The 13,407-nt window shown below is 35.5% G+C and overlaps 1 protein-coding gene across 1 annotated transcript in view; it reads left to right on the top strand.

The window, feature by feature from the left end:
• The window catches only part of myo15ab (myosin XVAb), a 54,349-nt gene extending 41,086 nt beyond the window's left edge, over positions 1–13,263 (top strand). The window contains exons 38-65 of the mRNA XM_077205297.1: positions 271–355; positions 451–616; positions 707–800; positions 1,087–1,192; positions 1,939–2,054; positions 2,139–2,198; positions 2,487–2,562; positions 2,690–2,805; positions 2,893–3,011; positions 3,094–3,235; positions 3,715–3,826; positions 4,647–4,721; positions 4,922–5,127; positions 5,962–6,080; positions 6,198–6,270; positions 6,918–6,990; positions 7,100–7,173; positions 7,303–7,385; positions 7,484–7,614; positions 7,720–7,814; positions 8,312–8,389; positions 8,489–8,585; positions 9,181–9,341; positions 10,378–10,511; positions 10,891–11,024; positions 11,138–11,271; positions 12,082–12,222; positions 12,302–13,263. Of these exons, the coding sequence (XP_077061412.1) occupies positions 271–355; positions 451–616; positions 707–800; positions 1,087–1,192; positions 1,939–2,054; positions 2,139–2,198; positions 2,487–2,562; positions 2,690–2,805; positions 2,893–3,011; positions 3,094–3,235; positions 3,715–3,826; positions 4,647–4,721; positions 4,922–5,127; positions 5,962–6,080; positions 6,198–6,270; positions 6,918–6,990; positions 7,100–7,173; positions 7,303–7,385; positions 7,484–7,614; positions 7,720–7,814; positions 8,312–8,389; positions 8,489–8,585; positions 9,181–9,341; positions 10,378–10,511; positions 10,891–11,024; positions 11,138–11,271; positions 12,082–12,222; positions 12,302–12,403 (3,102 nt within the window). The 3' untranslated portion in view covers positions 12,404–13,263. The remainder of the gene's footprint in view (positions 1–270; positions 356–450; positions 617–706; positions 801–1,086; positions 1,193–1,938; positions 2,055–2,138; positions 2,199–2,486; positions 2,563–2,689; positions 2,806–2,892; positions 3,012–3,093; positions 3,236–3,714; positions 3,827–4,646; positions 4,722–4,921; positions 5,128–5,961; positions 6,081–6,197; positions 6,271–6,917; positions 6,991–7,099; positions 7,174–7,302; positions 7,386–7,483; positions 7,615–7,719; positions 7,815–8,311; positions 8,390–8,488; positions 8,586–9,180; positions 9,342–10,377; positions 10,512–10,890; positions 11,025–11,137; positions 11,272–12,081; positions 12,223–12,301) is intronic.
• Positions 13,264–13,407: the final 144 nt, after the last annotated feature.

Here is a 13,407-nt window from a genome sequence, read left to right as displayed (position 1 = left end):
TGTGTAATACTGCTTCATGAAAGTTAATATAATACGGTTGACAGTGGTGCTTTTTAATTTTTCTGTGCATGTCTTTTATTGATTATTGTCATTAATGCTGTATATTTTTCATATTATGCTGCAACTTAATTGCTTCTTATTGCACTTGATTGATTGTAATTAACTTTTAGTCTCTTATATTTATCTAATCTGTGTATCTGTTTAACTGCTGAGTATATTTTAATATAAGAACTGTTGATGATTTGTTGTCTTTGGCTAAATGATTTTCAGGCTGCATCATCTAATGGGACATTAGGGAAGAAACAAGCCCCCGCTTCACCAATTAAACTTGACAGCAGGCCTGCTAAAAAACATGGTGTGATCGCATTTAATATAATAATGCCCAACAATTGAAATTAATCCATTTTCTGTAACTTCAATATATTCCAACTTTTTCTTTCTGTCTCTCAGCTCCTGTTGCGGTCACGGGTCCCATGCGTTCTTTTCCGGCTCCTGCCACAGACGTGGTGAAATATTCTGTGTCTAACTCTGAGCACATTGTTCCCAGCCACAACATTAAAGATATCATTAAACAATATCAAACTCCGGACCCAGAACCTGTGCCTCAGAGACAGAGGTGGGTTACCTGTGCATTTGCTCCTGTGTATCATGCAATCAGATTATTTTATTATTATTAACTTAAAGAATGGCATGCGTTTGTTGACAGGCGAGATGGGAAAGGTTTTGTCAAGAAGTTGAACCCACATGATGAGGCAATGCAGATCCTAAAAACACAGATGGACAATCCACCTCCTCCAGAGGTGTGTATGTTTTCCCATTTGTCTCTACCTCTCTCTTTTCTGTATTATCCATTTAAAGCGTGTCTGACCTATTAAAGGTTGCTAACTAATAACTAATAATTTAAAGAAAATCAAGTTTTTTATGTTTTTTATGTCTATGTGGTGTTTTAAATATGCTTTAAAGGGATAGTTCACCCAAAAATAAAAATTCGTTCTAAACCCGTAAGACTTTCGTTCATCTTTGGAACACAAATTAAATTTTTTTTAAATGAAAAAAATTTGTAACTGTGTGTAACTGTTTGTGTAGAGAAAGCCTCCCACTCCAGCCGTTGTGTCCAGAGATGGAGGCCTCAAACCAACCAAAATCAGCAAGAAGAAAGCACCAGAACCACCACTGACTTTACCACCACCAGGTGAAACACACACACACACATCCCTTTCAACAGATATTATGGTATTATCACAGTTTTATCTCTTTTTGAGCACTACCTTGATGGTATTACCATGATATTCTCTAAATACTATAGCAAATTAATATGGTATGATATAGTACCAATGGTACGATAACAAAGTATTGTAGTGTAACCATCTTTTTGTGAGGGATTCACATTATTGTTCAGAAGGTTTTTTTTCAATAATTAATACTTTTATTCAGCAAAGGATGCATTATATTGATCAAAAGTGACAGACATTTTTAATGTTACAAAATATTTCTATTTCGAATAAATGCTGTTCTTTTGAACTTTCTATTCATACAAGAATCTTGAAAAAATGTATCATGGTTTTCGCTAAAATATTAAACAGCAAAAATGTTTATAGATCTATATATCAGCATATTAGAATGACTTTTGAAGGATCATGAAGGAGTAATTATGCTGAAAATTCAGCCATTACAGAAATAAGTTACATAATTAAATTACATTAAAATATATGAATATAGAAACAGTTATTTTAAATTGTACTAATATCTCAGTGTTACCTTTTTTTACTGTATTTTTGATCAAATAAATGAGAAAAACGGTGTTCTTTCAAAAACATCAGAAAAAAACATTTTGGATAGCAGTATATATACTGTATATAATGCATACTGTATGTCCTCAACCATCTGTATTTGTCCATCTGTCATACACACACACACACACACACACACACACACCAGTGTCCCGAGATCTTCCAGTGGAATCTGAGAGCATCCAAACACAGCTGCAGAGGAGCAGCACAGAGGAGCATTACACCTACACAAACGTCCCCTGGAAAATCTGCCTCAGGAAGGAGGTGTGTGTGTATTTTGTAAATTTTGTAGATCTTCTTGAACACAGAACGGCTTCAGCACTAATGCTGCTATACAAATTGGTGTAGGTGTTCTACCCCAAAGACAGCTGGAACCATCCGCTAGTGCTGAACCTCATATTCAAACAGGTGAGGCGAACTCCACTCACTGCCTTCATAAAATCATTTGCTTTGATGAATAGAAAGTTTGAAAGAATAGCATTTATTTGAAATACAATTTTTGTAACAATGTTAAAGCCTTTCAAGCTCTTTTGATAAATTTAATGCACATGCTGAAAAATAAAAAAAGTACTAATCCCGAACATTTTTATTAAAATATTTTGTAATTTGGCAAATACATTGCTTTCCTCTATTCATTTTCTCTCTTCATTCCCTATTTTTGTAATTTATTTCTCACCTTTAAATGATGTTTTTTAGATTGTCAATGACACATTTACAGAGGCCTGTGTGCGTATTACTAAAGAGGAGAGACAGAAGATGAAATCCTTGTTTGGTGAGGAAGGAATTCATTTACAGTTACATTTATTTTCTATGTGGAATCGTTTCCCATGGCATGTTTAGTTTAATGTTTTTGATGACTACACTGATCTGTTGCAATGATATGTGTGTTTATTTCATAGCTCAATATGGCATCGAGCCCAACACTGATGTTCCGGATGAGAGTGTGAAGAAAGCTGTGATTGCTGCTGCCAGGGAATCATGGGAGATTTATTTTTCTCGCCTTTTTCCCGCCTCTGTGAGTTCCGTTTGCTGGCAGACTTTTAGTATGAATTCAGTTTATGCCTGATATGTCACCGGTGTGTGTGTGTGTGTGTGTGTGTAGGGCAGTGTGGGTACTGGAGTGCAGGTGTTGGCAGTGTCTCACTCTGGGATCAAACTTCTAAAGACAGTGAAAAGCAGCTCTGCAGCTCCAGACTACTTCAGAGTGCTCCGTCCGTACAGGTGTGTCATCCATCCAGCCATTTAACCATCAGCCAGAAACCTCATAAAGACTGAGTACCACAACTCTCGCTCTCTCCCACAGCTACACAGACATCCTGTTTGTGACCATCCCGTCTCAGAACATGCTAGAGTTTAATCTGATGAATGAGAAACTGATTCTGTTTTCAGCCAAAGCTCCTCAGATCAAACAGATGATTGATCTCTTCATCTCTCATCTTAAGAAAGTATGGAATTTCTCTTCTTATCATTTCTTAAAGTTACCATGAAACGGAAAGTTGCGATATTTTCTTTTCTTCCCGATTGTGATGTAAATGTAATTGAAATGGCTTCTTGAACAAGAAAAAAAGTAGGGTGGGACTTGATTTTGTCTATCAGGAATAGATTGGATGGTTGTGGTTTGCTATAGCTGTGATGTCATGTGAGTGACAGGTTGTCCCGCCCTCCTGCCAGTAAACACGTCATCCGAGAAGAGAAGAGATGACGCTGCAAGAGGGAGTTATTTTGATTAAAGATTACAATGGCGCATGAATTTAAAAAAAGATAAATCATTATAAAAAATACTAAATAATAATTAAATAATAAATTATGTAAAAAAAAAATGTCACTTTTGATTTCACGGTGACTTTAAGGTGCTGTTACACTGCCAAAGACGAGTCTGATTTTGTGTTAACATGCAATGCTGTACTTCTGACTTCCTCCGCAGGACTCTGAGTATGTTGTAGCAGAGAGAAACTTCATCACGGAGGACAGAGCTCTTTTAAACTTCCATAAAGGAGATATCATTCGTCTGCAGGCCATGGATGGATTAGAGGAGGGTGAGAAATGCAGTCATAAAAACACATTAAAATCTATAGGTCTTTCCCGCAAGCAGTGATGTCATGCAGTTTTTAGCAGGGGGAAATATTGGGCACCCGAATACAATATATTGCTGATCTCATCCCATTGAGTTTAAGTACACAACCATTCAAAAAATTATTTTAAGAAATAAATATTTTTATTCATGCATTACATTGATTAAAGGTGACAGTAAAGATATTTATAATAGATCACAGTTTCCACAAAAATATTAATAGCGATAATAAAGAAAAGTTTTTTGAGCAGCAAATCATCATATTAGAATAATTTCTGAAGGATCATGTGACACTAAAGACTGGAGTAATGATTCTGAAAATTCTGCTTTGCGTCACAGGAATAAAATTACAATTTGAAATATATTAAAATACATTTTATATAAATAGAAAATAGAGTTATTTAAAATAGTAAAAATATTTCACAATTTTACAGTTTTTACTGTATTTTTAATCAAATAAATGGAGCATTGGCGAGCACAAAATTGTACAACCCCACATTTTTGAACGGTAGACAATAACTTTTTTGTATACAGTGATTTGTTTAGTTTTGAGTCCGTAAAGATTAGGAAATTACTCTACAGGAAAAGATTTTAGAATGGAGCTCCAAATATGTGCATTCCATCAGGAGGATCAGCTGTTAACCTTGGGACAGGCTTGTCCTTGATACTCCAGGAAATCCATGAGGAGGTTGTGTGGGGGTCACGTACAGTGCGCGACTATACTTACACTGCTGTGCATGCATTTTGTGACATTTTCATGGCGTGGATGTGCATTTGTGTTTCAGGTCAGAGTTACGGCTGTGTGGTGAAGAAAAAAGTAATTTACCTCGAGGAGCTAAAGAGAGGCACACCAGATTTTGGTCCGACATTTAACATATTACCTTTTTTATATATATTATTTTGTTTATAGGATTCTTTAAATTGTGAACTAAACTTGAAATTAGATATATTTTGTCACATGATGAAAACAGATATCTATTAATGCCATTTTTTTAAAGATGTTAAAAAAAGTGGAATGCAGAAATAATAAGCTGTAATAAGCTTATGTATGTTTTTTCAGGCTGGAAGTATGGGGCAGTGCAGGGTCGGAGTGGAGCGTTCCCCATGGAGTGTGTGGTTCCCGTAGCTGCTCCTGATTTCCTGAGTCTCCCGGCAGAGAGAAGAGACGAGCCGAGAGATAGACAGGGTCGAGTGGCAGCATCAGGAGCTATCGCTCTCGCCGTGGCCTCCACTGCAGCTGCACATGAACTAGACCCCTCACTGGAGGTATATAAACACAATATCATTCATGCAGCATTAACAAATGCTGATGCCGATATCAATATGACAAGCTGTTTGATGGCTGATATAGTGCCAATATATATGGGTCAGATTTACAAACAGCTTGCTCCAGCACAAACCCTATTTTGGTATTAAAAAACTACTGGCAGGATTTGCTAAAGACACGCGGTGGAAAAGAATAGCACTGAAAAGCCATGGACAGGGTTATTTTTGCGGTGGACCTTATTGCGTATGCATTTGTAGGAGTTTCCTTTTCAGATGCAAAATTTATGAGAGGAGAGTATTTAAATGAATCATGCAAGGTGATTTACTAAGGTTTGCGCTCGTCAATCTACTGGTATTTGTGGCATTATTTACCGCCCAAAAAAGCACGTCTTAAAACAGACGCTAATTTGAGCTCTTCTGTGTATTGTGTTGGTCATGGAAATAATCCCGCTGTGTCTGTGTGCTTTAATTTGTGTATCGTCTGTAGATCACGCACTGGGCATTTCACTTCTATCGGCGCTTTTTGGAATTGCGCTCTCACAATAATTTGCCCTGTTTAGCAAATCTGGCACAATATGTCATAACATTTAATGTTAGCAAATGATGCGACACTGCATAAAACTTTTTAATAGTGCACTTTCATTATTACATTTGTTCTTGAAAATAAAAAATGTGAATTTCCTATTTACTACAAGGCTGTTAGTAGATATTGGAGCTGAAGTTGAATGGTTTAAATATTTAAATACATGTGTGTATATATATAGTTAAATGGCTCTGACGATATATTACTAATATTACATACTCGTTATAATTTCTGTTTTGTGTGATTGCTAGTCTGATGGTTTAGAGGATTTTGGTGACTCTGAAATTGAGGGCAACATCATTTTGGACAGCCAGTACAACATGGTGGAGTTTGCTAAGAAATATTTTAGAACGTCAAATGGAAACAAGAGGTAAAAGTGATGCTACTGCTATTATAATACAAAAAAATCCTACTATTTATTAAAAGTCAGTCCAACACAGTTATACGCAGGACTGAGTCCAGATGTTGTACTTTTCTTTGTTACTAGTGATTCATTCAGGGATAAGTCCAAAAAAGGTAAAGGAAACAAAGATCCCGCAGAGATGGTGAAATTCAGCAAGGTACTGCGTCCTCTATGCATACGTACACAAACATATAAATAGATGTGCAAATGCATATGCATATACTTATTCACTACAATTCAAAAGTTTGTGGCAAGGAGGCATTAAATTGATCAAAAGTGACTGTAAAGATTTACATTTATAATGTAATTTCTGTTTAAAAGAAATGCTGAAAAAAAGCTTGTGATATTTTTTGATTAAAGAATCTTGAAAAAGAATGTATTATGGTGTCCACAAAAATATTAAGCAGCAAAACTGTTTTCAGCATTAATAATTATAAGAAATGTTTTTTAAGCACAAAATCAGCATATTAGAATGATTTCTGAAGGATCATGTGACACTGAAGACTGGAGTAATGATGCTGAAAATTCAGCTTTACTATTACAGGAATAAATGGTTTATTAAAACAGAAAATAGTTATTTTAAATTGTAATAATATGTCACAATATTACTGTTTTACTATATTGTTGATCAAATAAATGGCTTGATGAGCGTAATAGACTTTTTTTTTAAATGCTTTTGAACAGTAGTATACATATTCATGTGTGTGTGTGTGTGTATATATATTGTATGTACACCACAAACACACACACACACACACACACACACACATATATTTAAAACTGATGATCTCTCTTTTTCTCCAGAACCCTATCATAGAGTCCCTCATAGACTTCACTGACCCCAACATGAACCGAGTTGCTTCTGAAATTTTCCTAGGTGAGATGAAACATAAATCACAGCCACTCAGTTTTATGTTTGTTTATTATTTTTTTGGAATGCTTCATATCTCAAGATTTATTTCTGTCTGTGTTTGGTTTGTGTGCAGCCATAATGAAGTTCATGGGAGATCATCCACTCAGGGGCCAATCAGAGCAGTTTGTGGTTTGCACCTTCCTTAAGGTAACGCACAACCTCTCGTCCATAGGACCAGCTGTACTGTAACCCTAAGGGCTCATAGACCCCCAGTTGTGTTTGATACATTTTTAGTTTTAGCTTTAATTTGACTAAAATGCATAATTGTTTTTGTAGTTAACGGGTGAATATGGACTGATGAAGGATGAAGCTTACTGTCAAGTCCTCAGACAGATCACAGCCAATACCAGCTCTAAACCGTGAGATGTTTTTTGTTTATTTGCTTGTTTGCTAGGAATCTGTGTTCAGCTGTCAGAGGGTTTGTTGGTCTGTATGTTAGTTTTGTGTTGTGTTGCAGTGACAGCTGTCAGAAGGGCTGGCGCTTGCTCTACATTTTGACTTCTTTTTACCGCTGCTCTCAAGTGCTCAAACCATTCTTACTCAAGTTCCTCAGAGACGTCTGCAGAAGTCCTGAAGTGCTTTTCCATGGTAATTATACATCACACATATACAGTACACATTTAACTTATTTTAGTCTCTAAATTAATATTTTTATGACGCATGATAATCTAACATTTAATGTGTGATTTCTAGGAATTGCTAAAGCTTGTGAGCAGAATCTGAGGAAGACCTTTCAGTTTGGTGGCAGGAGTGTTTACCCCAGTAATATGGAGCTCAAAGCCATAATGGTCAATAACCATGTTACATATAATTCATACTTTTATTCAAGGATGCATTAAATTGATAAAAAGTGGTAGTAAAGACTTTTACATATATACAAAAAAAGTACATTCCTATCAAAGAATCCTAACAAAAACCGTTTGCACAAAATAATATTAGGCAGCACAACTGTTTTCTTCATTGATAATAATAAGAAATGTTTCTTGAGCACCAAATCAACATATTAGAATGATTTCTAGTAATGTAAATTCAGCTTTGCATCTCAGGAATGAATTACATTTTGAAATATATTCAAACAAACAAAACAGAAAACAGTTATTTTAAATTGTAATACTATTTCTCAGTTTTACAGTTTTTACTGTATTTTTGATCAAATAAATGCAGTGTGGGTGAGCAAAAGAGATTGCTTGTAAAAAAAAAAACATTACAAATTCTTAACATCTGTTGATCAGTAGAGTATGTAATATGAATTACAATGTAATTATGTTCATGAATGTGTTTTCAGGCTGGTCGAAGCTCGAAGCGGCAACTCTTTCTATTTCCCGGCGGAATTGAGAGACATTTAAAGATCAAAACCTGCTCTGTATGTCTTGTTTTCTTGTTTGACAGTTCATAGCATTTATTGCATGTGATTATATTTGTAAGTTAACTTAAGATAGATGTTGATCTGTTGTGTGTGCAGGTGGCACTGGATATCATAGAGGAGTTGTGCTATGAGATGGCGTTACAAAGGCTGGAGGCAATGGATGAGTACACAATTTTCATAGTCACCAACAGAGGTACAGATTGATGTCCTTACACCTCTATAAGGCTATGTTTAGAGTGGAATATTAGCGAACTGAGCACTGAATATTTCTCACTATATACTGTATACTGCATTGTCCAACCTGTGTTTAGTTCTTAGAGCACATGCTCTGTTCTGCACTTGTATTTATACATAAAAATTGGTATGTAATGCAATATACGCAGTATACAAAAATAAAACTTAAAAAAAAGTGTTCTTTATTACGTAATGACCTCATCTTGCATTTTTAATTCAGTGACTGGTAAATTTTATTGGACCAAATAATGAGTCAAAAAGGGCATATTAAAAAATTACAGCTGCTTTTACCTCTGGTTCATTAGTCACACTGGAAATCAACAAGCATTGCATTGTGGGATCCTAGTCTACACAGCATGCTATGCTTGTTTATTTTAACGAATGTAGAAAAAGTACATTATTCAAGTATACTATGTATTAAATAGTTATATTGTGCACACTACAGAATATACAATGAATTCTTCTGAGAATAGCATAGTAGTATGCCATTCCGAACATACCCTACCGCTTTCACTACCAGATTTATTCACTCATTTATTTTTTATGTCACACAGGTCAGAATGTGCGGCCCCTCAATAAGCGAGAGTACATATTAGACATTGCAACAGAAGCGGAGCAAATTGATGCCAACTACAGCTTCTGGTTCAGACGAGTCATCTGGGCCCATCCGCTCAAGTTTGACAACGAGCTCTGTGTCACCATGCACTATAACCAGGCACGACATGTCTCTCTTATCATATGCCATTACTCACATGCGTCCTAACCAGTTTTAATGCACTAAAACATCAAACCAGCAATCCTGTCTTTTCCATGTTCATACTGACAGTATTTGGATTCAGTGAGGATAGAAAAATGTTAAGAAAATGTAAATTAAGGTGCATTCACGCCATGTTGGAATTACCGTTATTATAAGATTCCGACTTGTAAAAAGCTTTCACATCCTCATAGAACTTGTAATTACAACTCGGAAGCTCCCACTTTTATGAGGGCAACATTATTTTGGACAGCCTGCAGACAGCTGCAGTGGATTTTGGTTTTGATAAGTGTTGCCATTGAAACGCATAATTCCAAGGACATCACATGTTTCGGCAATTACAACATGGCATGAACGCAGAATGACATATACACTACCGTTCATAAGTCTGGGGTCAGTAAGACTGTAAAAAATATATATATACTTTTATTCACCAATAATGCATTAAATTGATCAAAAGTGACAGTAAATACATTTCTAATTCTGCAAAAGATTTCTATTTCAAATAAATCCTGAAAAAAAGATATTTCCACAAATGTATTAGGCAGCACAACTGTTTTTTTCATTGCAGCAAATCAGCATATTAAAATGATTTCTGAAGGATCGTGTGACACTGAAGACTGGAGTAATGATGCTGAAAATTCAGCTTTGCCATCACAGGAATAAATTACAATTTAAAATACATTCATATTATTCATAATAGAAAACAGTTATTTTAAGTTGCAATAATATTTCACAATATCACTATTTCTACTGTATTTTTATCAAATAAATGCTGCCTTGGTGAGCATAAGAAAAATATATAAAAAATAATAATAATAATCATCTTACCTACCCCAAACATTGACCGGTAGTGTAAATATAATAAATTGCTGGACCACATTTTATGAATACTGTTATTGAAATTTTCAAAAAGTGCACAATTATATTCTACTGTAAATAAAATGTACCTGCACCTATAATTCCATTATAATCGTATGTGTTTGTGTTTGCACAGGTTCTGCCAGACTACGTGAAGGGTCTGCTGAATATCATACCTCAGGGAAAGATCAGTGAACAGCAGTTTAACCAGTTTGCCAAACTTGCTGCTCTTCAACACAGAGCCAAAGACAGTCTCTACACACCTACTATGTATGTTTCAACTTTAGACATCTCTCATTCTTTACGCAACCTTATTTGTACAAACTGTCTTTATATATATATATATATATATATATATATATATATATATGTATATATATATATATATATACTAACATTTTACTTAATTTTCACCCTATGGATAATGTCTGGAAATTAGAATCCAAATATGATACAATAATCAACATAAATCTTTGCAGATTGACCCCAAACTTTTAAACAGTAGTCTATTTGTCTTAAGGAATTTTTTACAAGTATCTGTATAAGTATTTGTCTGAAAAAGGCACTTCCTTTGGGATTTTTCTAGTTAATAATCTTTCCACATATATTCAATTTAAGCATAATGACTTGTAATGTTCTCTCTCTATAGTCATGAGTTGACAGAGTACATCCCAGTAGAGATCTTTGGCAGACAGGGGCCTCAGCAGTGGATGCAACTGGTTGCCCAACATGTTCATGCCGTACAAAGCCTGAACCCTCACCAGGCCAGATCCCAGTTCCTGGGTATTTTATTCTCACCAGGCCAAACACCCTCTTTAACTTTTCACCCTTTTTTTATCAGATAATACTATGATAAAAAGCAAGTTTGCTGGATTGTGTTTGTGTGTGTACTTCAGGTTTGGTGTGTGCATTTCCCATGTTTGGATCGTCCTTCTTTTACATCCAAAGCAGCAGCAACAGCACCATCTCTGCACCATGCATCCTCGCTGTCAATCAGAACGGACTGAACTTCCTGCACAAAGACACTCATGTGCGTATTACAAACACACACAGACTTACAAAAGCTAATGTTTTCAGTTTTACAAATTAAAGTGCCCCTATTATGCTTTTTCGAATATAACCTTTCATGTAGTGTGTAATACAACTGAATGTAAAAGGTTTGCAAAGTTTGAAAGATCAAAGTGCATGACAATTAGAAATAATTGATTCTGAACTGCCGAAACAAGTCATCTCCAATTCCAGTCTCACTTCCTGTTACATACCTATATGTAACAAATTTGCATAATGCCCGCCTATGGTTGCCCGCAAACAATGTCTACTTTGACCTGCCCAAAAACACTGTTGTAGTTGAGACTGTAAGAGTTTGATTCATGTCGTCAACATGTTGAGAAGATGCTGTTTTCAGCACTGAGATTCCACTTCGCATGCGCTTTAAAAGGATGAGGGACACACACTGGAATTAATACTGAAAAAGCTATGCCGTCGTTACTGTTCGTATCACTGTGTATCAAACGCTGAGGAAGCCTTCCAGCAACTGACATTCAGATTTTGTAATAGGAGTTTCGTTTCCATCACTCACTGTAAGCAACAAACCAAACACAGTAGACTTTGCTGTCTGACCAATCAGAGCTGAGTAGGCTCTTGGAAAGGAGGGGTTAAGAGAGACTGAATCAACAAGCAAACCGTGTTCAGACACTTTGAGAAATTAGGTGATGCTTGCTGCAATGTATATAATGAGAAAATAAAGTGTTTTTTTACCTTGGATGCTTGTAAATCTCCAAAACAAATATTAAAATCTTTAAAATAGCATAATAAAGGCACTTTAAATTTCTATTGGCAGGAGGTGCTGGTGAAGTTCCAGCTGAAGCTGGTTCAGTCAGCTCACACACAGCGGCCCAGCACTGGATCCAGTTATCCTTATGTAGACATCCTGATAGGAGACTTAACCAACCACAGAGTCACACAGTTACAGCTGGAACAGGTAACGCACATTCAACACCATTAGAACCATGCATGACAAGTATTAAAGAGTGGTTTATGACCATATATGTTGTTTCTAGGGTCTGGAGCTGTGTCGGGTTGTCGCCATGCACATTGAGAATATGCTCTCTGTGCGAGAGAAGAGGCTGACGCTGCCACCCAGTGAAATCACCATGCTGTAACAAAACACATTTTCATGCATTCTGTATGTGTAGAATTTGTATTTATTGTTTATCTCATCATAACAAAACAAACCAAACCTCTTAATGCGATGTTTGCACTAATCATGTGTATTTGTTCACATGTTATGTATAGAACACACGCAGTGAATGAAAAGCATTATTTTTGTACTGAATGCGTAATATTTATACAGATGGATTATTATTTGCCTTGCTTTTGTGCATCAAAACATGTCTGGTAAAATTGTTCCTTGATACCAGATGCGAAAGTAATCAAGGTATAAATGTTTTTATATTAATCTTGTAACACATCCACATATACAAGTTAGAATGAAGATAGATGTTACTCAGGAGAACACAATATGAATGTAATATTTTTCACTCTCATTATTATCTCACACAGACTGACAATGAAATGGTAGTTTTCAAAGTATGATGACAATTTTTCAGTGAAACTTTGTATATTTAGCTATTAGTTAACATATGGGTCCTGTAGGTTGTTAAATTTGTATTTTTTTATAGATCTCTTAATACATTTATTGGTTATAGCCTAAGTTTATAAATTGTCCTACTGTAATTGTCTATAACTCAGTATTTTGGAGAAACTGGAATATGATGTTCACATTTGTGTTTTCTATAATGATCTAATACAGCAAATTTTAGCTGTTTTTAAAAATTACGTTTTCATTATGCAAATTGAGATAACTAAGGAACCCCATCAGATTTGAGCATAGAAACATAATGATCTCTTGTACATTATGGGTTTTTAACTAGCTTGCAAATTTTGCACATCAATTATTTTGTTAAATAACCCTTTTTATGACCATATATGTTGATCAAAATAAAATAAAAATGCGGACATTTACCATGACTAAAGATGTATTTTTATTTAAATTTAAATAATCAGGGGTAAGGCTAGTACAATGCCCCAGAACAGAGTCGAACCTCGGTCCTCAAGGCAAGCTCTCAACAGCTCTTACACATTCCCACTGTCACTCACCCGTGCA

The sequence above is a fragment of the Siphateles boraxobius genome, unplaced genomic scaffold (assembly GCF_051911475.1).
Source record: "Siphateles boraxobius isolate OS27281-9 unplaced genomic scaffold, OSU_SipBor_1 53, whole genome shotgun sequence".
Classification (NCBI taxonomy): Eukaryota; Metazoa; Chordata; class Actinopteri; order Cypriniformes; family Leuciscidae; genus Siphateles; species Siphateles boraxobius.
Note: the sequence above shows the minus strand (reverse complement) of the source record. Positions and strands in the feature narration are given on the sequence as shown.